The 25,492-nt window shown below is 44.8% G+C and overlaps 1 protein-coding gene across 1 annotated transcript in view; it reads left to right on the forward strand.

Moving 5' to 3' along the window:
* Positions 1-21,685, forward strand: part of LOC103210419 (zinc finger protein 28 homolog) — a 35,230-nt gene extending 13,545 nt beyond the window's left edge. Inside the window, exons 5-9 of the mRNA XM_042783034.1 lie at positions 1,461-1,560; positions 2,119-2,247; positions 3,237-3,414; positions 3,670-4,379; positions 21,519-21,685. Coding sequence (XP_042638968.1) covers positions 1,461-1,560; positions 2,119-2,247; positions 3,237-3,414; positions 3,670-4,379; positions 21,519-21,685 — 1,284 coding nt within the window. The remainder of the gene's footprint in view (positions 1-1,460; positions 1,561-2,118; positions 2,248-3,236; positions 3,415-3,669; positions 4,380-21,518) is intronic.
* The last annotated feature ends 3,807 nt before the right edge of the window (positions 21,686-25,492 follow it).

The following is a 25,492-nucleotide window of genomic DNA, read 5'->3' on the forward strand; positions in this document are numbered from 1 at the left end:
TGACCCGTGAGTACAGTAAACATGCAAGAAGCTTCTGTTGGATCCGGCGCTTTACAGAACAGATTGTCCCCTCGGGAGAAAGTAGATAACACTGGTAGACATAAGGGAAGCATAAGAAACCAGTTGAAATGACTCGCAAGCAGGCCTGTGGTGGTCAGAAACATTTAGACAGGTAATCAGTGGGAGGAATCTGAGCAAGGTCTCACCCTTTAGTCTTCACCAAAGACTTCATACTGGAGACAGACGCTGTAGGTGCACTGAACGCGTATTGAATGTGAGCGAGTCTCCAGTCCGCGTTAGAAACTGCATGTTGTACACAACTCCTCCTCTCCAGAGCTGCCCGTTCACCACAGAGAAGCTTTCGTCTGTTGTCCTCTTTTCTTCCCAGACACGTAAGACATAACGAGTCCCAGTCATCGTGTGACTTGGATCACTCAGGAACCTTGATTGAAAACCTTTATTTATTTATTTTAAGTATTTAATTTTTTTTCTGGTGAAAATATACCCGGAAAAACCTCCCATTCAAAAGGCTCTTGACGTAATGATCACTGACACTGATTACATTGTTCACACTGTGTCAGCACTCTCCTTATTTCTTTTCTAGTTTTTTACTTCTCTTGATACAAACTCTCAACCTGCTGGCTTTCCCATCTCTGCTTTAAAGCAGATGTTGCCCATTTGCTCTTATATACATAATTTTTTAAAAGAACCCAATACTCAGGGATAACAATCTTTACTTAGCTTAAAGGTGACTTCAAGGGATAGCATCAGTTCAAGGCATGAACAGTAACTCGGGGAAGTAGTCTCAAGGATTCCTTCAGTCTGAGTGGATCTGTTAAGTTTGAATTCTTTAAGAATTTTAAGTTCTATTCTACATTTTCCTCCCTTGCTATCAGGACCCATCTACTATGTTCCTGATCAGAATGGCCAGTAGAATAGCTAGGCACCATCTAGTTCTCTTGCTCTCAAGGTAGAGGAGGCAGTGGTTCTTGTGGACAGTTAGTCCTATAGTACAGTGCTTTCTCTGATTCTTGAGTTTCTTTTCTCTTTTGTTCCAGATGGATAGAGAACAGTAATTGTATCTTAGATGGCCACACACAAGCTTTTAAAACCCCAGCTATTACTTACTGCATTGGGAAATAGAACATAATCTTTAAGATAACACCAGTTGACTGGACTGTCCCACGAGCATAGTTAAGATTGTGATATGGAATGACTCTTTGGCAGTGTGTGAACATAACCCATGCCTGAGGCACTTGACTACTAACCAGAAGGCTGGCGGTTCAAACCCACCAGCCACTTCTCGGAAGGAAGGTTGGGCAATCTACTTCCATAGTGATACTGCCTCGGAAACCCAAGGAGGGGTTGCTATGAGTCGGGCCCCGACTCAACGGCACATAACAACAACAACATATGGGTTCATGAGCATAGTGTGATCAAGAATGTTTGTACCATTCCAGAGCTTGGTGACTGCTGGGGATGTGGCTGCACACTTCTCCCAGCAGAAGAATTTCTGTAAGAATGGGATGTGGCAGAAACACAGTGACCTGGGCTCAGTAGGTAAGGATGTGGCTGCTCCCAGATCTGAACGTACCTTCAGGGGCCCTCATTATCCTGCCTCACTTTTCAGTTATGAGGGATGGTGAAGGGAAGAATGGGGGGTCTTCTGAAGAGCTTGGCTCAGTTTGTGTTTGCACTTCCCAGGATAACAGTTTGACATTTGTAATGTGAAAGGTGGTAACTCTGTATGGAGTCCCTGGGTGGTACAGATGGTTAACAAGTTCAGCTGCTAACCCAAAGATTGGAGGTTCAAGTCCATCAAGAGGTGCCCCAAAAGAAAGGCCTGTATATATACATATGAAAAATTAGCCATTGAACATCCCATGGAGAGTTCTACTCTGACACACATGGGGTCATCATGAATCGGAGTCAACTCCATGGCGGCTGATACTGGTTCACTCTGTTATGCTTGAAACACCGTCTTTTGTGTCTCTCAGATATTCGTCACTCTTCTTTCTTCTTCTTCCTATAATCACTTTTCTTCCAAAACCCAAGAACTGCTTCTTGATTTGGATTGCTAATAATATAACCAAACGCCATCTCTTTCCCTAGATGTAGGATGTATTGTTTCGAAACCAGATTTGGTCTCCTTACTGGAGCAGAGGACAGAGCCCTGGGTGGTAAAGAGAGAGTTGACAAGAGACCTGTTCTCAGGTGAGTGCAGGAAGCTGTGGAAAAGTCATGCAGGTTAGAATTAAGCTTTCCTCAGGGGTTGAGTCCTGACTAATGTGTGTGGGATGCACCTGTTACCAAGTCATCCAGGTCTGCAGAGAAACCTGAAGGCTCTTAGTTTGGGCTTCCAAAAGTCTTCTCTTCCTGTCTTTGCCCTCTTCTCTCATGGCAATTCACTTCCCCTAGGTCTCTGTATGACTCCTCACAATCTGGGGTCTTCGTATATCCATTATAGACAGCATGTGTATCTATAGTAGCTTTTAGAGCTAAATTATGTACGTAGAAAGGAGCTCTGGTGGTGCTGTGGTTAAAGCTTTGGGCTGCTGGCCAAATGTCAGCAGTTAAAACCCACCAGCCACTCCATGGGAGAAAGATGAGGCAACCTCCTTCAGTAAAGACTTTGAGCCTTGGAAATTCCACAGGGCAGTTCTGCTGTGTCCTGTAGGGTTGCTGTGAGTCAGAGTCAGCTTGATGGCAGTGGGTTGGTTTTGGTATGTGTGTGGTATTTTTTGTATTCACTAACTTCCCTTGGAGGTGATTCTTTCATCCTAGCACATAAAAAAGGGAAATATTTATTTTTTGATACCTTTCAGGCCAGCAATTTGAACATGAGACCGAGGAATTCTTTCCAAATCAGGACACATATGACAAAATAGTAATGGACAGAGTTTCAGATGCTAACCTTGAGTGTTCCATTTCCCGAGAAAAGTGGGATTCTGATGGCTTGTTTGAAAGGAAACTCATAGGTCAGGAGACACAATTCAGGCAAGAGATCATCACTCACAACAAAGCCCACTCTAAGGAAAAAGACCGGACATATGCCAGATCTGGACAGTGGTTCCATTTGGACAGTTTAGAAGACAGAGTTTGTGATCTTGATTTGGTTAAGAAGGGGTTCCCAAAAAACTCAGTGGTGGTAAAACACACAGGAATCTATGCAGGAAAAAAACTCTTCAATTGTAACGAATGCAAGAAAACTTTTACTCAGAGCTCATCACTTACAGTTCATCAGAGAATTCATACTGGAGAGAAGCCCTATAAATGTAATGAGTGTGGAAAAGCCTTCAGTGATGGCTCGTCCTTTGCACGACATCAGAGGTGTCACACCGGCAACAAGCCCTATGAATGCATTGAATGTGGGAAAGCCTTCATACAGAACACATCCCTTATCCGCCACTGGAGGTATTATCATACTGGGGAAAAGCCCTTTGATTGCATTGACTGTGGGAAAGCTTTCAGTGACCACATCGGGCTGAGTCAGCATAGAAGGATTCATACTGGAGAGAAACCCTACAAATGTGAGGTATGTGACAAATCCTTTAGGTATGGCTCCTCCCTTACTGTCCATCAAAGGATTCATACTGGAGAAAAACCATATGAGTGTGACGTTTGTAGAAAAGCCTTCAGCCATCATGCGTCACTTACTCAACATCAGAGAGTGCACTCTGGAGAAAAGCCTTTTAAGTGTCAAGAGTGTGGGAAAGCTTTTCGGCAGAATATACACCTGGCTAGCCACTTGAGGATTCACACTGGAGAGAAACCCTTTGAATGTGGAGAATGTGGAAAATCCTTCAGCATCAGCTCGCAGCTTGCCACCCACCAGAGAATTCATACTGGGGAGAAGCCCTATGAATGTAAGGTGTGTAGTAAAGCATTCACCCAGAAGGCTCACCTTGCCCAGCATCAGAAAACCCATACAGGAGAGAAGCCCTATGAATGTAAGGAATGTGGCAAAGCCTTCAGCCAGACCACACACCTTATTCAGCATCAGAGGGTTCATACTGGAGAGAAGCCCTATAAGTGTGTCGAATGTGGGAAGGCCTTTGGTGACAACTCCTCCTGTACTCAGCACCAGAGACTTCACACCGGCCAGAGACCTTATGAATGTATTGAGTGTGGGAAGGCATTCAAGACAAAGTCATCACTGATTTGTCATCGCAGAAGTCACACTGGAGAAAAACCTTATGAATGCAGTGCATGTGGCAAAGCCTTTAGTCATCGTCAATCCCTTAGTGTACACCAGAGAATTCATTCTGGAAAGAAACCCTATGAGTGTAAGGAATGCAGAAAAACCTTCATCCAAATTGGACACTTGAATCAGCACAAAAGAGTTCATACTGGAGAGAGACCCTATAACTATAAGAGGAGTAGGAAAGTCTATCGGCAGACTGCACCATTTGCTCATTATCAGAGAATTCACACTGGAGAGTCAACACCACACTCCTCTTTACCTCCCTCATCAAGCCACATGGATCTTTTCCCTAAATTTCTCTGGAGTCCATCCTCATTGTCATCACCATAGTCTCAGGGCATTGTCACTTCACCCGGACTACACCAATAGTTTGAAAACCAATGTCCCTGCCCTTTCTGTTTTGTTTTGTTTTTGCCTGTCACAAGCTTATGCTTCACTTTGCAGTCAGAGTGATTTTTTGTGATTGTTTGACTCACATAAAACTTGTGTTAGGATCATGCAAATTGGTTAATGCATACAATGTGCTTAACACAGTGTCTGGGCCATGCTCAGTAGTCGATATGTTTGCTTTTTCAGAAACATTATTTTTGGACATTGTAGAGTTATCATCATCTACTCAGTGTAGAAATGATGCACACAGCAAGGCTAGGAGAACCCAGGTCATAGGACAGGAACAGGTGTTCTCAGGTGGGTTAATGAGGGTTAGCCTCTGTGAGTTTGAAACTGATTCCATGGTACTGCATTAGTACTATGGCTTTTTATCTTAAACAGATGATCGTAAGCTGATGTGACCTGTTGGTGAGAAAATTAACGTTACTGTATATCTGACAACAGTCTTAGAAAATACCTAGAAAACATGGGTGAATAAACCACCTGGAACACAGAACTAAATCAAAAGAATGCAAGATTTATGTGCACTGTGTTAGAAGTACTGACATGTTACTCAAGAATTACAAGAGAGGAGTCTTACCCATTTAAGGTCACAATGGGTTTATGACTGAATGCTGTTAAACCTTCAAGGGGCCATTAAATCAAAGGTCAACTGATCTAGAGTGGAGATCAGCCAGCTATGACTTGTGGCCAGATTTCTACTTGCTCTTTTGTACAGGACTCTCTGGATGGTACAGACAGTTAATGTGCTCAGCTGCTGACTGAAAGGTTAGAGGTTCAAGTCCACCAGAGGCACTGTAGTAGGCAAGCCTGGGAATATGTTTTGAAACATCACCAACTGAAAACCCTGTGGAGCAGAGTCCTACTCTGACACATTGGGTCACCATGAATCAAAACTGACTTGACAGCAGGTTGGTTGGTTGGTTTTTGTATGGCCCATGAGCTAAGCATGATGTTCTGTGCATTTTTAAATGGTTGATAAAAACGAATATTTTATGACAACATGAAAATTACATGTGATTAAAGTATCCGTGTTCCTGAATAAACTTATTGGAACATAACCATGCTCGTTTGTTTGCATGTTTTCTGTGGCTCCTCCCAGAAAGCTACAGCAGCAACACTGAGTAGCTGGGATGGAGACTGGCCCACAAAACTGAAAAATACTGACATCTGGCCCTTTCTGGAAATGTTTGCCAATCCCTGCAATAGAGCAGAGGCCAGCGAACTGCAGACTGTTGGTCATGTCCAATCTGCTGCCTATTTTTGTGAATAAAGTTGTATTGGACTACAGCCATGTTAATTTGTTTATGTATTGACCGTGGCTACTCTGGCAGTCCAGTGACAGAGATGAGTAGCTGGAGCAGAGGCCATATGGCATACAAAACCTGAACTATTTACTGTCTGTCCTTTACAGAAAAAGTTTGCTGACCACTGTTCTAGGGTAGAGCAAAGTGTTCAAGAAGTTCTGGTTCTTCCTATGAAGGCATTACAACCCTGACATCTAAAACAAGGAAGCAGATTGTAAAGCAATTTACTGATTAGCAGAGGTGAAAGGAAACTATTAAACTATATTGGAAAATTGAAAATACTACAGTCCCCTCTTATCTTTGGTTTTGTTTTCCATGGTTTCAGTTAGCCACAGTCCGCTGCGCTCCAGAAATACTTAAATTGTGCAGTTCAGTGAAGTCCCGTGCTGTCCCACTCTGTCCCAGAGCCAGCTTTCTCCTCTTCCCCTGTCTGCAGGTCTGCAAAACACAGCAGGGTGAGCAACTGCACTGCGTGCCCTGCCAGTATCTGATGAGTTACCACTGCCCACCTGGGGCTCCCCGGGTACCTATCATATGTACGTATAGGAAAAAAACAGAGTATATATAGGACTTAGTACTATCCATGGTTTCAGGCATCCACTGAGGTTCTTGGAATGCATCTCCTGCAGATAAAAGGAGATGACTGTTTCTCTAGACGAAGGGCTCTGCTGTTAAAATGTTTGTAAATTATAATCCCAAACAATCCTGGTAGGATATGTTTACCTTGACCACTTTATTTGAAACAACATGAGGAAGGGTAATTAGGCAAGAGAAGCAAGAAGATTTTTTAAATACATTCATTTGCATGTGAGATTTTAGTATACAATAAAACTGATCTTGCAGTATTGAGGAAGTGATGTCTTGAGAACTGGTTGTCCGCCTCGATAAAACGAGTTAGGATGCATACTTCAGACGTTACAGGAGAACATAACAATGGAAGGAAGGTTGGGCAATCTACTTCCGTGGTGATACCACCTTGGAAACCCAAGGAGGGGTTTCTATAAGTCGGGTCCAACTCTACAGCACACAACAACATAACAATTACATGTTAGAGGCAAACATGGAAAAGAGGAAGGCTTTATGAAGCAGGACATGGAATCCTAAAAGTCCACAGTGGAAGAGAGTAAGTCAGCCTGTGTAAAGATTAAACTTCTGCCTTGTGAAAAGCACCAAAAAGAGTTAAAACACAGTTGACCCAAAATGTATGTAATGTATATACAATGGTGTCAGTTACAAAGAAAGTGTTATTAAATGTACAAAGCAGTGGAGAAAAAAAGTACCAGCAGGCATTGCACAATTGAAGAATTCAAATATGTTTTTTTTTAAAATCTGTGACATTCTTCACTAATCAGAAAAATGTAAATTAGAACAAGTTTTCTTGGTTCTCAGTTTAAATAAAATCTGAAATTTATAATATCCGGGGCTGTTAGCTCTGAGAAAACGTACTTGTTTATCATTGGCAGTTAAATCTGTGTCTTATCTTTTTGGACTTGGAAGGATTCAAGAGATTATAATGCTGGGTTGAATCCTTTTTTTCCATGCCCCTCACTCATCTTCTGCAGGGTCCCCTAATGGCCCAGTAGCCTTTCCATTTCTTTGACATGAAAGAACTAGCATCTCTAAGGCTTTCTTCATTGCTTCTCCTACAGGTACTGAGACTTCTCCTGAGGGGGATTGTGTTTGGAAAGTCTTTCTGATCTCTGTAGTCAACTATGGCATAGGTAGCAGCAGCTGAAATATGGGGCAGCAGTTAACCATACAGGAGCTCTGGTGGCATAGTGCCTAAGGCATTTGACTGATCACCAGAAGGCTGGTGGTTCAAACCCATCAGCCACTCCTCGGAAGATTGAGCAATCTACTTCCATAGAGATTCTGTCTCAGAAACCCAAGGAGGGGTTGCTATGAGTCAGGTCCGACTTGACAGCAGTGAGTGAGTCAGTCATACGAAGAAAATGAAACTGGTCCTAGTAAACCTCAAACCAGAATGTTCTGAGATGCTGATACTTCACTGTATTAAATAATAAACCCCAAGGGCTGAAATCTCACTAAGATCTTGTTGTAACTAAGAACACTCCATGGCATGGCACCAAGTCCCACATTGACTTGAATCACTGGAAACAGGACTGAGTACTGTTGAATGACTGTTCATTTCAAACACTGAACATTTCCAAAGGACTTAATTCCTAAAGGACCTGCATTTATGCAGAGAGAGGGCTTACGATGTCACTCTTGCCCAAAGGTTGCTTACAGCAGGCTCAGGGGGACCACAAACCCTAGCTGGTTCTTTTCCCAGGTCCCAGGTGTGTGTGTGTTAGCAATATCTATGCTTATGACAAGATGCTCACCAGATATTCATGCTTCCCTCTCTGTTGTCTGGAATTGATTCTGCCGCGTGGCTGCCCAGCCACAAACTATATTCAGTTGTGGCTATTGGACTATCCTTCAATAGGGTGTGAATAGAGTGATGGGTGTCATGTGGGGCTAGTTATTCAGAAGGAGATGTACTGTCCAGCTGCAAGAAGAACCATCATAATCATATTAGATGCCTCACCTGCAAGATGAAAGGACTCAGTCCCTGCACCAGTATTTTGAGGAATGCCTGCAGTCACCCAGAGACATCAGCAATCGATTTTTATGTGAGTGAGAAATAAACATCTATCGTGTTGCAAAAAAAGGTGTGGAGGTGGCATCTTCTGACCTCCTCTAACTTCACAAGAGGGAGAATCACCATCAGCAGCCCAAGGCATATTCCTGTGAGGCCAGGCAGGCCACTACCCTCCAAACCTTTATACCAATTCTGACGCCAACCATCCCTCGCATGGCACTCACTTCTCTGCTGGGTTCGATCATTTGTTGCAGTGGCCACACAGAACTTACAGACAGTACTCACAATTGTGGGGCTTATTAGGGAAGTACCAGGTTACAGCTCAGGTTCAGGAATGTGCACAGGATACAGTTCTTCGATCTGAACGGTCTTAAACTCTGCTAGGCCCTCAGGTAAGCCTCTCTGGCCCTTGGCCTCTCCGCCTGGCCTCTGCCCTCCTCAGGCAAGTGTTACAAAGCTCTTTTAGCTCTGCCAGTAGGTACACCCACCACCCACCAGCCACTCCTCGGAAGGAAGGTTGGGCGATCTGCTTCCATAATGGTCCGCCTCGGAAACCCAAGGCAGGGTCAGTATGAATCGGATCCGACTCGAGGGCAGTGAGTTTGGTTTGGTTATGAATAGGTACACCTCTGTGCACCCCACTCTGCCAGCAAGCCTCCTGCCCAAAGACACTCAGCTTTCTCACTTCCTGGGCCAGTAAGGCCTCTGCTCTGTCTCATGCCTCTTGGTAGCACTGCCACCTCTCTCAGCTGGGCATCTAGCAGGAATCTCTGCTGAGGAGGCCCAGCTCAGGGATCTCGGGTCCAAGGACGTGCTTCGCTTCACCCCCAGCTCTTCTCTTTTGATGGCAGTGAGACCCCCTCTTCTGCCTCTAGGTGGGCTCATCTTAAGCCTCGCAGAGTGACGAAACTAACCATACACCTTATTTGCTTGGTCCCACCCAGTCATCTGGTGGGAGTCACAATGACTGGTTCGAAAAGTCATACCAAGTGATTCACTGCACCCTGTGTGTTAAGGTGACAATACTTGGGTTTTAACTGTAGTAGCCATTAGTGAAATCCTAATCAATAGGCATCTCTGACTATCCATACCTAACTCGGATACCTATCCTATCAGATACCTAACTCACAAAGTCATGGAGTAAGAGCCGCGGAGGTGTGTGATCGTGTAACGAAGTGCCCTGAAACATGATGGTTTAAACATTTCTCCCCTCAGTTTCTTTGGGTAAGAAATCCAGCCTGGTTCCACTGGTGCTTCTGGCTCAGGGTCTCTTGCAAGGTTGCAGTTAAGGTGTTGGTAGGTGATGCCGTCATGCGAAGGCTTGATTCGGGGAGAATCAACTTCCCAGCTCACAAGTGAATGTTGACAGGGCTCAGGTCCTCTGGCTTTTAACTGGAGACATCAGTTCCTTCCCATGTGGACTCCATAGGGTGGCCCCCAGCATGGTAACTGGCTTCCTGACAGGGCGTGAGGAAGAGAGTGTGCCGAAGATGGAAGCCGAATTGTTTTTGTAACCTAATGGCAGAAGTGACATCCCATTACCTTTGCCACATTCATTACAAGTGAGTCCTATTCCAGCCCACTTCCAAGGCAAAAGGATCACCCAAGGGTGTGAATACCAGGAGAGTGGGGCACATTGGGAGCCATCCCAGAGACAGCTACCATAATAGGAGCTCCGGTGGTGCAGTGATTAGCCGCCCAGCTGTTATCCTAAATGTCAGCAGTGAGAACCCACCAGCTGTCCTTCTGTGTAGATCACAGCATTGGAAACCCTGTGTATGAGGCAGTTCTACTCCGTTCTACAGGTTGCTGGGAGTTGGAATTGACTCAATGGCACACAGTGATAACAACACCATCGTAAGGATTTGATGGATTCGAACCACCAACCTTTTGGTTAGCTGTCAGATGCCTTATCCACTGCACCATGAGACAGTGGCTGAGAATTTCCAAGCCCATCAAGTCCTGACGCCGTGTTAACAATTCTTCCTTCATTCGGTGGCTTCCCTGTTTCCATAGCAATAACATAAAAACACCCTCATCACTCTGCATGCAAATTGCCTTATGTAGTTAACCCTGTTCTGTTTTCCATGTTAACTGCAAGTAACGAGCTCACTAAACTTTCTGCCACTAGGTAACACATATCCCCTTTCCTCTAGTATTTAATAAGATTTTTTCCCATGATCCTTTAAGTTTGCACCAGCATTTAAAAAGTCCAAAATTTGTACTTAATCCCTTATCTATGCAGGCATTCGACAGACTCCAGGCATCCCAGCTAAGGCTAAAAACTGAATAAAAACATCATCTGCTACCTACTTCAGAGGAGACAGAGTTTGGAGTTTTAGTTCAATTAAGTTACCTTGCCTACTAAAACAACCAACCAAAAGAACTCAGTATTCTTCCTAGGAATAAAACAATATCAACAGTGTATTATTCACAAAATTTAGGATACTATAAAAATTATTAGCTATATCCAGAAACAAGAGCACCTAAGCCATACTTAAGAGAAAAAGCATCCTGAAATAACAGATATTGGAATTAGTAAACAAGAATGTTAAAGCAGCTATCATAATTATTGTCTGGGATATAGAGTGAATGCTACTAATGAATAAGCAGACAGGAAATGTCAACAAATGAATAAAAACTCACAGAGACCCCTCCTTGGGTTTCTGAGGCAGTATCACTGCATAAGTAGATTGCCCAACCTTCCTTCCGGAGAGTGGCAGGTGAGTTTAAACCGCCAGCCTTCTGGTTAACAGGCAAATGCCTTATGCACTATGCCACCAGAGCTCCCAAAAACTATTTAGAAATTCTAAAATTGAGCAATACTGTACTCTAAATAAGTGTTCCCTGGATGTATTTAAATTGGAGGTGGCAGAAGAATCAGTGAACTTGAAAATAGATGAGGAAGAATGATCTAATCTGAAACAGAAAAGAAAAGAAAAAAAGGACTGAAAGAGAATAAACAGTGCTTCAATGACTTGAAGGAGCTCTGGTGGTGTGGTGCCTAAGGCATTTAACTGCTTGGTGGTTCAAACCCACCAGTCACCCTGTGGAAAAAAAAATGGGGAAGTCTTCTTGTGTAAAGATTCATTGCCTCAGAAACCCAATGGGGGTTGCATGAATCTGAATCAACTCAATGGAAGTGACTTTGGTTTGGTGTGGTGGCTATGTTTGGGTGTCAGCTCAGCTGGGCCTGGCTGAGTGGCTGGGCGGCTGGTGGTAGTTACTCCCCAGGATGAGACTGGCAATCAACCAATCAACTCCATGGTGGGATCTACCACAAGCAACTGAGTAGCTGCCTTTGGGATGTGGTCTGCTTCCTGTATATAAGGAGAAGCCTTGGGAATGGTCTGCATGTAGCCGTGTCGTTGCTCAGCAGCCTGCTATGTTCTGCCGACCTCGGGATTTATAATGAACTTAAGTCAATGGCCTGCCATGTGGTTTGGTAACATCGGGACTGTGCCTTTTTACTTGTCAACCTTGGGTTTGTCAGCCTCAGCAGCCAGCAGCTGTCTGAGTGAAGAAATACCTCTAGCTTCAGTGGGCCGGGAGCAGGAGGCAGAGCTGGATCCCAAGGTCGAGGGGCTTTCACCCACCCCCTAGAGCCTGGCACTTTGAACTTGGACTTAAAGCCTCCATACTGTAAGAATAAAAAACTCCTGTTTGTTAAAGCCATCCCATTTGTGGCATATTCTTGTCATATATATATTCATTTTCAAATGAAGAAAACTATGAATATGTCACTAACAAACCTACATTAAGATAAATACAAAAGGAAATTCCTTTTAAAGGAAACTAGTAGATGATAACTTAGATCTTCAGGAAGGAGTGCAGAGCACAAGAAACGGTAAATGTTTGAGTAAATATGAAGAGTTATTTATTCACTCAATTTTTAAAACTTGTTTAAAATATGATTGTTCAAAGCCAAAGTTACAACATTTTGTTGGGGAGTTTATCATGTATGTAGACATCACATATATGCCAGCCAACCATAGCACAAGTAGGGGGGCAGTAAACACAATGACATCATTGCAGTATTCTCACATTTCATATGAAAGGGGCAATAGTAACTTCAAGCTGAAAACTCAGGTTGTGTATTATAATTCTATTCTCATTCCTGGAGCACCCATTATAATACATTATAATATTATGGAAAATATAGTGAATACCAAGAGGTACAGCTAAAATGTCAATAAATTTAAATGAAATTCTAAAAATAATTTTAAAAATCAGTTAACCCAAAAGAAATGGAGGAACAAATAGACTAAAACAGATGATTTTGTTTTAAAGTAAAATAAAATACCGAAGTGATAAAATTAAATTCAACCATAACAATAATTACTTTAAATGCAAATGGACTAAATGCCCGGAAGTCGGAGATTGTCTTAAAAGAAAACATGAGCTACATGTTGTCCTCCAAAGAAGCGTTGGAGTTCCGCCACAGGGCAGATGGCCAGGAGAAGGAAGTGGGAGCATGGAAGTGGGAAAGGAGTGAGGCGGGGGAGGCGACTGATCACACTGAAGATCCGGAGGAGGCCACCCGGGACCTGCTGGAAGGACACAGCTCAGTGTACGGAAAGCAGCCTTACGTCTGTGTTTCAGCTGCAGACAACTGGAGAATGAAACTTCACATTTCCATTTCCAGTAGCATAAAAAATACAAGTGAAGTTAGCAAAAGACAGTCAAGACGTCAGTACTTAAAACTTCACAACAGTGTTGAGTGAAAGGAAACGGAAACCGAAATGCAGGTGTGTGCTCTGCGACATGCAGCCTCGTAGGATGCTGGGTAGGACGTTATGTAGGTGGACGTTGTGTGAGCACCACGGTGCCTACGGGCAGCACTCACTCACTCTGCGGTTGGAGCCCGGCGAAGCCTTGTCTCACAGACAAGCCCGAGAGCCGTGGCCACACACAGCGGAGGCTGGCCCTCCTGGGTGTGTGGCTGGGCTGGGCAGGGGCAGCGGGAAGGGACGTCGCGCGTCTGGACATGCAGGGACCAGGGCGCAGGTGCCGGAGTGGCCGGTGGTGGCGGCAGCCGCTCTGCCACCCGGAGCCGGGCGTGGAAGGCTGTGGGGTGCTGGGCGGATGAATGGAGCCAGAATTGCTGAAGGAGGCGTCGCTGCTGGGAGAGGGGCGGATCCCGGAGCCCCAAAGCGCCTTCACTCTGGGCTTTGGGGTCTTTAAAACCAATGGGGAGAGATAATAAAAGCAGAAGTATTTTCTCTTAAAAAAGTGGGGGGGGGGCACAGACACAATTGTAGAAATGTATCGTGTTCACAGAAATGTGTTTTGGTGGTGTAGTGGGTAAGGCATTTGGCTGATAACCAAAAGGTTGGTGGTTCAAACTCACCAGCTGCTCCACACGAGACCCATGACGCGATCTGCTTCCATGAAGATTTGCCGCCTTGGAAACCCAACGGAGGTTGCTGTGAGTCAGAATCAACTTGACAGCAGGTTGTTTTTTTTTTTTCCCTGATCATGTTTGTGTAAAATATCACTTCTCCCCAAACTGATTTCTAGATCAATCCCAATAAGGTGTTTTTTTTTTCCTGGTAAAAATTTCAAACTGAGCTTAAAATTTATAGGGAAATGCAAAGAACCTAGAAGAGCATCAAAGAATATCAAAGGTTTCATAGCACATGGGAAGCAGAAAACGTTTTTTAACAAATAATACATTAGAGTTCATTGAAGTTAACCCACACACTGGAAGGAATGTTCACAAAACATGTATCTGGCAAAGGATGGGTGTCCAGAACTTTCCGGAACTGGGAGCAGTCACTAAGGGGGAGACCACGTAAAGCGGACAGAGGACTCAAACAGCTGCTCAGGGAAAGAAGATGCCCAAATGGCAAAGCAACTCATGAGGGGGTGTCAGCACCAATCAGTTATCGGGGAAAAATGCAAACTAAACCACAATGAAATACCACTACACACACTCCGAATGACTGACAGTGAAAAATGCCTGGCGGAACCAGATGGTAGGGTGTTGGGAGTGTAGAGTTGTACAATTGCTTTGGAAAAAGGTCCAGCAATTTCTTTAAAAATTAACCATGCATCTTCCCTATGAGTCAGCAACTCCGCCCCTACGTATTTATCTGGGAGAGATGAAAACCTATGTCCCCAAAAATGCCCATCCAAGAATGCTCATAAGAAATCTGTTCATAATAGCACAAATTAAAATTGGGAACCTCCCTGGTGTTCACCACAGAAGAGGAGACAAAATCACCTGCAGTATGTTCCTGGAAAGGAATGCCACTCAGCACCACAGAGAAATGAGTTGCTGCCAGCGGAGACAGAGTAACAGAATCTCTGCGCAGCGTGTAACTGAGCCGCTCCACGCACGTGGGACCTGCAGTCAGCTCCAGTCATCTGTTCTGAAGACAGAAGGGCAGTTCCTGGCTCTGGGAGGATGGGGTAACTGGGAGGGGAACTTCCGTGGGTAATAATCAGTGAACGTCCTGAAGTCTGAAGCTTTGAGGTGCACCAAACCAGTTAGGTTGGTGACTCGACAGCACATAGATAGATATGTGATAAAGCAAATAAAAGAAAATACTAATTGTAGATTACACACAGTAGATACTTGGATGTTTAATGTTCAATTCTTTCCATTCTACTGGATGATTTTTTAAAAATTGTGATAAGCTATTAAAGAAAATTGTAATACCACTATTCCTACTAACAAAACTAATGAGTGAAATTCAAGATTTCTTTTGGGAGAAAAAAAAAAGAAAGAATGGGGTCTTAAAAGCTTTTGAGCTGGTGATGCAACTATTGGTCTCTTCTTGTCTGGAGCAAAGAAGAGTGAAGAAAACCAAAGGCCTCTGGAAACAAGGATAAGACGGACTACATCAGCCTTCATGACCACAAGATCAGAAGAACTAGATGGTGCCCAGCTACCAATGCCAGCCTCTCAGAAAGGGATCAAAACTGGAGATCCTGGGAAGAGTGGGAGGGAATATGTGGAACAAAATTCAAAAACACAAAAATGATCAGAATTAATGGTAGGATAGAGACTGGTGGAACCCCTGAGACTATAGCCCCAGGTTACCCCTTGGGCCTAGAAATGGACTCACTTCCATGGATTGGCTCTCAGCCCAATAGTGGAAAGACCTACAAGCAGAACACCCCAGGGCGATGCACCCCTTGGATCAATCAGCCATGAGACAGCAGAGGGGCAGCATTCACATAGAGAAACAGAAACAGGAAGAAAAAAAAAGAAAAAGAATGACTTCCAGGTCTCAGTATCCCTGGAATGGCTCCAATTCAACATGTTCATTCAGAGGAACGTGTTCAAAACACACTTGTAATTTTCTCTTTTCCATGTAGTTCTATTACTAATTTGATATACACTTGGCTTCATTTGTTTCCAGACCTTTGCAGTTTTAGGGCTTTTCCCTGTTTTATTTTATTTTTTGCATGTGTACAATGTTTACATGTCTCACAATTCAAGACTACACACACACACACACACACGAAGAGAAAACTCTTCCTTTCTTCCTTAGCCTGTCTGTCCCATCCCTCCCCCATCCCCTGATAGGCAACAACTTTTATTGCTTTTGGATTTGAAATTCCAGTTTTTCTGAAAAAATAAATATTTGAAGACCTTGTTTCCCTTCTTACATAAGACGCTGGGTAGCTAAGTGTGTTCACAGGCACCTTCAATTGAACGGTGCACACTACAGAGCACGGTCCCAGTCTACTGCAGTCTCTCCTAACAGATGCACAGCTCCGTTGTGTGGATGGAACATGCTTTATTTAACCAGTTGCCCATTGATAGACATTTGTTCTTCTTTTTCCTCAGTCTTTTACTATTGCAGATAACATCACTATGAACGACGTTGCGTGCATGCTTTCCACGTACCTGAAGGTGGGTTTTCAGGAGAGTTCATTTGTTTCCGAAATGGGACAAGTTTTGTTAACCACGGCCACACTGCTCTACACAGGAACTGGACCCTGTTGCTCCTCCTCCAGCAGCACCCTGGGGTCCCGTTTCTCCAGAGCTTCAGGAACAGAGTGTGTAGTGAGAGGTTTTGGATTTTTGCCAATCGGAGTCAAGTATGATGATGAACTTGCAACTACGTTCTCACATTACAGGATAGTACTGATCACTCTTGATAAGTAACTGTATCACTCAGACTGCATTCAGCTGCAAGGAAATGAGATCTGCATAAAGTGACTGAAGCAGAAATGGGTGGTGTTTTGTTTTGTTTTGTATTTTTTTTAAGTTCTATGAGAATTATGGAGGCAGGGAGTTGCTGATCAAAGAAGGCATTAAGACCTCAACCAACCGCTCTAGCATCCTCAGTGACTTTCACCATCATGTGTCTGAATTCTAGGAGGGAAGAAAGGGAAAGGTGAAGGGCAGAGAAAAATATCAGCAGAGTGCACCCCTCTAAGATGTTGACATACATCTGCCCACTTCTGTTTGCATCTCCTGGGCCAGAGTGGGGTCACGTGCACACCCTTAGCTGCAAGGGAGTCCAGGAAGTGAGTGCTGCTACGTGGACATATGATCCACCCCTTCTGAAGCAAAGTAACTGGGACAGGCATAGTCAGATTTAAAAAATAACAAGTATACTTAAGGAAGTACGGAAAGATTGGCAATATGAAGCAAGAAAGAAAGTATTCAAAGGAACTGAGTAGAAATTTTAAGTATAAAAATATAATAGTTAAAACCACAATGGGTGAAATAATAGGAAGTTAAAGAATAAGTTAGTGAACAGGACAGGGAGGCTAACCCTCCTAGAAAGTAGATTAAACAGGAGAAGTAAAGTTAGAAAATTTACCATAAAACTAAGACATACAGAAGAGAGAAATATCATCAGCATTCAGATACTAGGAGTCAAGTTCAACTCTTTATAGTTCATATAGGACCAGCCCGTCCATAGATAGCAATTATGAACAGTGTACATTTTTAAAAACTATCTGGGCACACAGGAGAGCAACCAATGTGGGCAGAACCATAGAGCAGTTAACACCAGAAGAGCGGGCTCCAGGCCATAGTAGCAAGGGGTAGCTCCCCCCCAAAAAACCACTGACATCCAGTCAATTCTGACTCGTAGCTACTTTGGAGGATGGAGTAGAACTTCTCCACAGGGCTTCCAAGGCTGTCAGTCTTTGCAGAAGCAGACTGCCTCATCTTTCTGCCATGGAGTGGCTGGTGGGTTCAAACCACTGACCTTTTCGTTAGCAGCCTAATGCTTTAAGCACTGTATCACCAGAGATCCTTAGGGGGTGGCTAGAACTCAAAAACATAGTTTCACTGACTTGAGGAATCAATTTAAAAAGTTCTGCTTCAGGAGCAAAATGGCCATTTTCTTTCCCTCTCAACTCCTTTTTCTAGAAATATATGAATCCCAAGATTGCAGATCAAAAAGAAGAAGAATTTAGACATTAGGACCACTTTAAGGACCACTTTACAGCTGCCAGAGTAGTTTTTGTTTCGTTGTCTCTCTCTCTCTCTTTTTTTTTTGAGTTTATATCATTTTCCTTCTCTCTGAAGAACTTTTTTTTTTTTTTTTTTTTTTTAACCTTTCTTGCAAGGCAGGTCAACTAGTGCAAACTCTCTCAGGTTTTGTCCACACTCTACTGACCAGCGCACCAAAGGCAGCCCTCGTTTCTGTTAAAGTGTTTTTGCTTTCTGGCATTTCCTTTCAATTCTTTGAGTTTTCATCTCCTTTTGTATGTTGTCTGCTTTTCCCATTAGTGCTTTGAATATACAAATACTAATTGTTTAAGTTTCTCTGATAATCCAATACCTGTGTCATAACTGAGTCTGACTCTTGCTTTGTTTCTTCTGATTGTGTTTTTCTTGCCTTTTTGCATGATTTACAGTTTTTTTGTTGAAAGTCAAGTATGCTGTCCTGGGTAATAAGAACCAAGTAACTAGGTAATAGGAGGTTTTATGTTAATCTGGCTAGGAACTGTGCCGTGTGTAATGTTTGCTGTGGCAGTATATAGAAGAAGCTTCAGTTTCCTCTAATTTCCTTGTTTGCTTGTTTATTTTTATCTTCCCTGTTGCCTTTGTATTTCCCTAAGAACTCCTTCTTAAATAGAGTGTCTTGTAGCTTTCTCAGTTGTAATCTCCTGGAGTCCTGCTAGGAGCTCTGGTAGTGTAGTGCCTAAGGCACTTGACTGCTAACCAGAAGGCTGGCGGTTCAAAACCACCAGCTACTCCTCAGAAGGAAGATGGGGCAATCTACTTCCATAGTGATACTGCCTCGGAAACCCAAGGAGGGTCGCTATGAGTCAGGTCCGACTCAACGGCACATAACAACAGAGTCCTGCTGATTTGATGGTAAAGTGTTGGAAAAGGACAGCAAGCATTCTGTAACTTTATGATTAAATCTTAGGTTTATACTGAGCCTAAGTCCCTGGCCTGTAACCTTAAAAACGGCTTCTTCTTCATCTTTCTTTTCTTTCCTGGCCCTTACACAGACAAGAATGCTAGAAGGCACTGGAGCCGGCTAGTTGCCCCTCCCTCAGCTCAAATCAGGTCAAATAAGGCTCTGATAGATGGTTTTCTTTGGAGGGCAGGTTTTTGTCAGGGAGGCGGCTCAGGCATAATTCAGAATGGTTACTTTTCCCCTCCCCCTTCTTGGAACAGTTTTCTCAGATTTCATGAAAATCTAGTGGAGTTGCGGGAGTGTTTAACTGTCAAGCGCCTCCACTGTCAGCCTCCAAACATGTGTCACCATTCACATAAGTGTTCCTCCCAGGCAGGGCCTGGCTCTGGTGACCTCTGCTTCCGGGCAGCTGACCCCTGCTGATTTCTCTGTATTTGCCCGTTCCTCCAGATTTCAGAGTGGCAGTTTGCTTGGTGACCCCAGTTCTCTGATGGATCTAGAAAGCCATTGATTTCCAGTTTGCTCCACATTGTGCCTATGGCGAGGAAGGGCGTGATGACTTTCAAGTTTTTTACATGTTCGAGCTGAACTACAACGATCACTGTCATTTTACATAACTCACCAATCACAAGACGCTTCGAACCCTGAAATACCGTTTGCAGCCCTTGGAGAAAGTGTCTTCGCAGAAGTCCTCGGCTTCATTACGGAGACCATGGCACCCGAGGGACATTGGAGCCAGGAAAGCTGGACTCGGTGTGACTGTGTGGCCTTGTATCATTGGGTGGCTTACTTCTGGGGGATGTTTGTGTACTGATGGGACTACTTATGCCGGACTAAGTGATGTTTTTTGCTGAGCACCTACTATGTGCCAAACACTATTTTAGAGACTGGGAATAGAACTTTGAACAGGATTAACAAAGTATGTGCTTCATGGAATTCTCTTCCTAGCAAGAAACAAAATAGGTGTGGGTTACAGCATAGAAGACCACACGGAGAATGATAACTAGTAGGGAGCCATGAAGCACTACAGGATGATGTCATGGGGGTGCTGTGGGGACCCTATAAGGGGTGGTAAAGGCAGCCATATTCTCCTGGCCAAGGGAGGACTCTCAGGGCTGAAAGTACCTGCAAAGGCTCCCGCATGAGAACAAGGTTGGCTCTTTCAAGGATCAGCAAGGCTGCCTGTGTGGAACCACAGTGAGTGACGGGTCAGTCAAAGGTCACCCTTTTGGGTGATCATCCCACATCAGTCACACACTGAGACGCGTAGAGAATCGGGCTGGCTGAATTAAGTAGCAGCCAACTCAGTATTCTTGCTGCTGGAGGCAGAGAACTGCTTGGGATCAACAAGCCAGGCTCTTAGGCAAGATAAGCCTACACCTCAAACCCCTACAAGCTTGACCAGCTGTGAAATGCTGACAGACCCTCTGAGCTGTTTTCAAGTTCTTCACCAGGTGCAGCGCATGCTCAGTCCAAGCCGACATGACCGACAACTTGACCTTCCACCAGGGGCAGTCGAGAACAGGAGTCCTTCGCTGGGACTCGAACCAGGCTCCAAACACATCACATGCGAGCAACGTCCCAGAATGAGGCGTGCCAAGCATCCCAGAAGCCTTTGCGACAGACTGCCTCTTTGTTCCATCCTTCGCAGTGGAATCCATCTTGGTACTTCCTGCACTCACATCTGACCCTCATAATCCCGCCCACTTCATGACTAAAAATAATGCCTTTTTCCAGCCTCAAATCCTTCATCCAAAGAAACCAAACTCAACCCACTGCCATTGAGTCAATTCCGACTCACAGAGACCCCCACTGGGTTTACAAGGCAGCAATTCTTACAGAAGTGGATTGCCCCATCTTTCTTCTGCGGGCTGGGTAGTAGGTTTGAACTGCCAACTTCCTAGTTAGCACTCAAATACCTTAGGCACTGAACTGTCAGAGCTCTTAAAAAAAAAAAAAAAAACAAAGAGCTCTGGTGGTGTAGGGCCTAAGGCACTTGACTGCTAACCAGAAGGCTGGCAGTTCAAACCCACCAGCCACTCCTCGTAAGGAAGGTGGGGCAATCTACTTCTGTAGAGATGTTATTGTTGTTGTTATGTGCCATTGAGTCAGAGCTGACTCATAGCGACCCCTCCTTGGGTTTCCGAGGTAGAATCACTACGGAAAGTAGATTGCCCCATCTTCCTTCCGAGGAGTGGCTGTTGGGTTTGAACCGCCAGTCTTCTGGTTAGCAGTCAAGTGCCTTAGACACTATGCTACCAGAGCTCCTAGGTACCGCCTTAGAAACCCAAGGAGGGGTCACTATGTGTCGGTCACACTCGAGAGCAGTGTTGTCTTTTTTTTTTGTAAACCTTAGGAAATCCTTTGGCTTCTCTAACGATTACAGCCTAGGTTCTTCTCTGTCCTATAGGGGCTCTGTGAGTCGGAATCAGTGGCACTGTAACACCACCACCACGACCACCACCACCACCACCACCCCAATTTGCAGCGCTTCACGCCTGCGCACTCCAATTCTGATGCCAGCTCCCAGAGCTCCGGGGTGCCTCTCGCTTTATCGGGCGGCTTGTACTTCTAAAATCCAGGCTCGACATCCATACAGGGCCCAGGGCAGTCTCCAGACCCAGGGAAGACCCGTTTGGGGCAGATTTGCCGTTGCCCCCATCCAGGACTACGTTTCCCAGGGGTCATTGCGGAAAGAGGACACACCCATTTCCGGCAGGGGCTGAAGTCGGGGCTTGTGCGCTTCCGGCGGAGTTCTGAAGAGAAAGCCCGGGCGGGGCGGGCGGCTGTGACTGAACCCGGACCTGGGGGAGACGCGGGGGAGTTGGCGTGACTGTGCAAGTGTGACTTGAGGCCTCTGTGACAGACTCGTATGAGTATGTGATTGGGGGGAGAAAGTGGGTATGTGTGTGACTATGGGGTGTTCGCATGTGTGAGAAGTGATTGACTTGGGACTGTGACTGGAGTGTGTGATTGAGGGTGGGGACTGTGCATTTGTGAGGTGTAAGTGGCAGGGGGCCACTGTGACGAGTGGAGGCTGCATGTGAGATATGACTGGCTTGAGAGGTGTGACCGGAGTGTGTGCCTTGGTGTGTGGGGATGTGTGAGATGTGACTGACTTGGCACTGTGACTGAAGTGTGACTACAGGTGGGGACTGTGCATTTGTGAGGTGTGACTGGCTGGGAGGGACTGTGATAGGTGCAGGCTGCATGTGTGAAATGTGACTGACTTGGGACTGTGACTAGAGTATTGCCTGGAGCAAAGGTGGGCGTATGTGAGATGTGCCTGGTGTGTGTGTATGTGTGAGATGTGACTGGCTGGGAGGGGGTGCGTGTGACAACTGTGTTACTGTGTTACTCTGCACGTGCATGCACATCTCAGGAGCATGTAGGAGCCGGTGTGGATTGGCACGAATGGAGTGTGGGAAGTGGCAAAGAGCTGGAAACGCTCCTGGAGGGGACCCTCCCCCACACACACTCAGCCACCAAGAGCCTAGTGTGGCCACAGCCCTAGTCCTGCAGAAGAGCCCAGTTGGGCTGCTGACACTAAAGCATGCCTTGCCTGCTGTACCTGGAGCAGGGAGAGCTCAGGAGACCATGGAGCCTGAGTACAGAGGTAAGAGTGACAGTTCGGTTGGGTGCCCCAGGAAGAGTGGAAGTTGAGGTTTCGGGGTGCTGTCCTTTAGGGCCCAAGTGCTGGAGCAGGATGTCCTGGCCTTCAAGTTGGGTGGATGTGGAAGTCTAATGATTTGGAGGCTCCCCTGAGCCTGATAACGAAGCAGAGGCCAGTGACGAACCCTGACTTGTCCAGGGTCACTTGACCAGACACCTCCCCTTCTAGGTCTTTTTGTGATACCTCCAAGGACCCACAGAACATGACAGTGCTCTTCAAGAAGGGTCTTGGCACTTAGTTGTTTACCTGTCAGAGTGCTTTTGCATATATCACTGGTCTGGGGCTTGGGAGGAAGGTGAGATTCACAGCTCCATCCAGAGTGCTGAGGGTTCCCAGCCTTCCTGTGGCTTACTCACCTCTTAGTCACTGAAAGAAAATATTCCTGGCAAGCATGTTGTGATCAGCTGCTAGCCTAAAGATTGGTGGTTCCAACCCACCCAGTGGCACTGCATGGAAAGATCTGGTGATTACAGCCTAGAAAACCCTTTGGACAGTTCTAATCTGTAATACAGGAGCTCTGGTGGCATAGTGCCTAACGCATTTGACTGCTAACTAGAAAGCTGGCAGTTCAAACCCACCAGCCACTCCTCAGAAGGAAGATTGGACAATGTACTTCCATAGTGATACCGCCTCGGAAACCCAAAGAGAGATCGCTGTGAGTTGGGTCCAACTCCACAGCAAACAACAACAACAAATAATTGTTGCACTGCCAAAGGCATTTGACTGCTAACCAGAAGGCTGGCAGTTCAAATCCACCAGCCACTCCTTGGAAGGAAGGTTGGGCAATCTACTTTCATAGTGATACTGCCTTGGCAACCCAAGGAGGGCTCACTATGAGTTGGAGCCGGCTGGATGGCAGTGAGTTTGGTTTTTATGGAATCTGCAATACATGGGGTTGCCATGAGTTGGAATCGACTAGATGGTGATGGGTTTAGTCAGTGAAAGAAAGCCTTTCTATTCCTCTCTCACGCTGTTGGGTTTGAACTGGAGAGTGAGGGGAAAGGAGCAGTGCTCAGCCTTCTTGTACTTTGCTTATTTCACTGCAGGCAGTAATGCCTAATGTTTACTGAGTATTTACTACCTGCCAGGCACCTTTCTAAGACCTTTTGGGTAAGTAACACCAAAACTCATGTTATCAAGTCAGAACTCCCTTTCTCTCTCTCTCTCTCTCTCTTTTTTTTACAGATGAGGATACCAAAGCACAGAGAGGATAAGTAATTGCTTATTAAAAGTGGAAGAGCCAGGATGCAGATCCAGGGTACACTGACTCTGTGATCCCCTCTCTGTGCTGGCTTTCATGGAAACCTCTCAACTGTCTGAGGTAGGGATTTTCAACCCCTTTGGATGAGTTTTGGGTTGCACAGTTGAGGAAACCAGTTGGTCAGGTGAGAGGGTTAAATAACGTCAAGGATTCAGATCCCAAAACTTGCACTGAGCAAGTTCTTTCTTTCTATGTTTTTTTCTTTTCCCTTGAGCTTTCTGACCTCAGCTCCACTTGTGTAAAATGGAGATGATAATATTATTTATCTCACAGGACTGTTGTAAAGATTTGATGAGCTCAGACATGTAAAGTGCTTGGTGTAGTCCCTGCCACAATAAGGGTTCATTGTTACTATCACCTTTATAACACTTGGAGAAGGTGAAAGGTTTAGGGAAAAGAGGCTAGAATTAGGGCATTCAGGGAATCCCTGAACACAGTGCCTGTATTTTATGTCAAGTACTTTTATCCTTTACTCTGAAAAAACTTAGTTTGGGGAGGTCAGGTGACTTTTTCAAAACTGTAGTCTGTCACAAAGCAAAACGAGAACCTGGATGTTGTGACTTTTTTTTTTTTTTTCTTTTTTGGAAAATGGATATGAGGCAGTTAATGAGCTGTCTTTGCCACAAATCCCCACTTTAGGGTTAGTTGGCTTTTTGTTTTGTTTTGTTTTAATTGTGGCACAATGTACATAACATAAATGTGGTATTTTAACTGTTTTAAAGTGACAGTTCAGTTATAATTGGTACATTCACAACGTTGTGCCACCACCACCACCACTATCTAGTTCCAGAGTGTTTTCATCACTCCAAAGAGGAAACATGATAATTACTTTGGTTCCATTATCTGCAAGCCACATGTACTTTCTGTTGTAAAAAAGCTAATGCCTTTTCTGTGGAAGATGGCTTTTTCCAAGGTAGTCATTTTAGAATCTTCCTGACAAGGAGCACAAAAAACAAAACAAAAAAAAACCCATAGTCAACTGGTAGACCATGTGATCCTCAGCCTATATGACTATGAGACCAGAAGAACTAGATGGTACCTGGCTACCACTGTCAACCACTTGGAGGGGGATCTTTGTAGGAGATCCTGGATAGAGAGGGAGAACAATGTGGAACAAAACTCAAAATCATTAAGAGAAAAAAAAATGTGGAAACTGGGTTTGCGGGTCTGATAGAGCCTTATGAAAGTCCTGAGATTATGGCCCCTAGCTACCCTTCAGGTCTGGAATTGAACTCACTCCCTTGGCTTCCAGCCAAACAACAAACAGGCACACAGGGTGAACATTTACACTAGGAGATCCTTGGAGAGGATCAATTACATTATCCTTGGAGATCAATCATGGTAGAACAGATTCTTGGAGAGATTGATCATGGGAGAATAGAAGGGCAGTGTATGCACAGGGAGACAGCTCAGGGGCCAGGAGTGCATGGGAGGGAAGGAGGCAGGGAAGAAGGAACCAGGTGGAGGAAATGAGAAGAGACCTGTTACATTGTGGCAATTTGTAGTCAATGTCTTGAGACACAATAAGTAGGAACTGCTGTGTGGAAAATGAATTTGCTTTGTAAACTTTCACCCAAATCACAATAAAAATTAACAAACAAACAAACCCGTAGTTATGGAGTGGATTCTAACTCATATACAGTAGAACTGCTTCATAGGTTGCCAAGACTATAAATCTTTAGCAAAGCCAACTGCCACATCTTTTT

This window comes from Orycteropus afer, unplaced genomic scaffold (assembly GCF_000298275.1).
Source record: "Orycteropus afer afer isolate SDZICR_OR568_19922 unplaced genomic scaffold, OryAfe1.0 scaffold00610, whole genome shotgun sequence".
NCBI classification, from domain to species: domain Eukaryota; kingdom Metazoa; phylum Chordata; class Mammalia; order Tubulidentata; family Orycteropodidae; genus Orycteropus; species Orycteropus afer.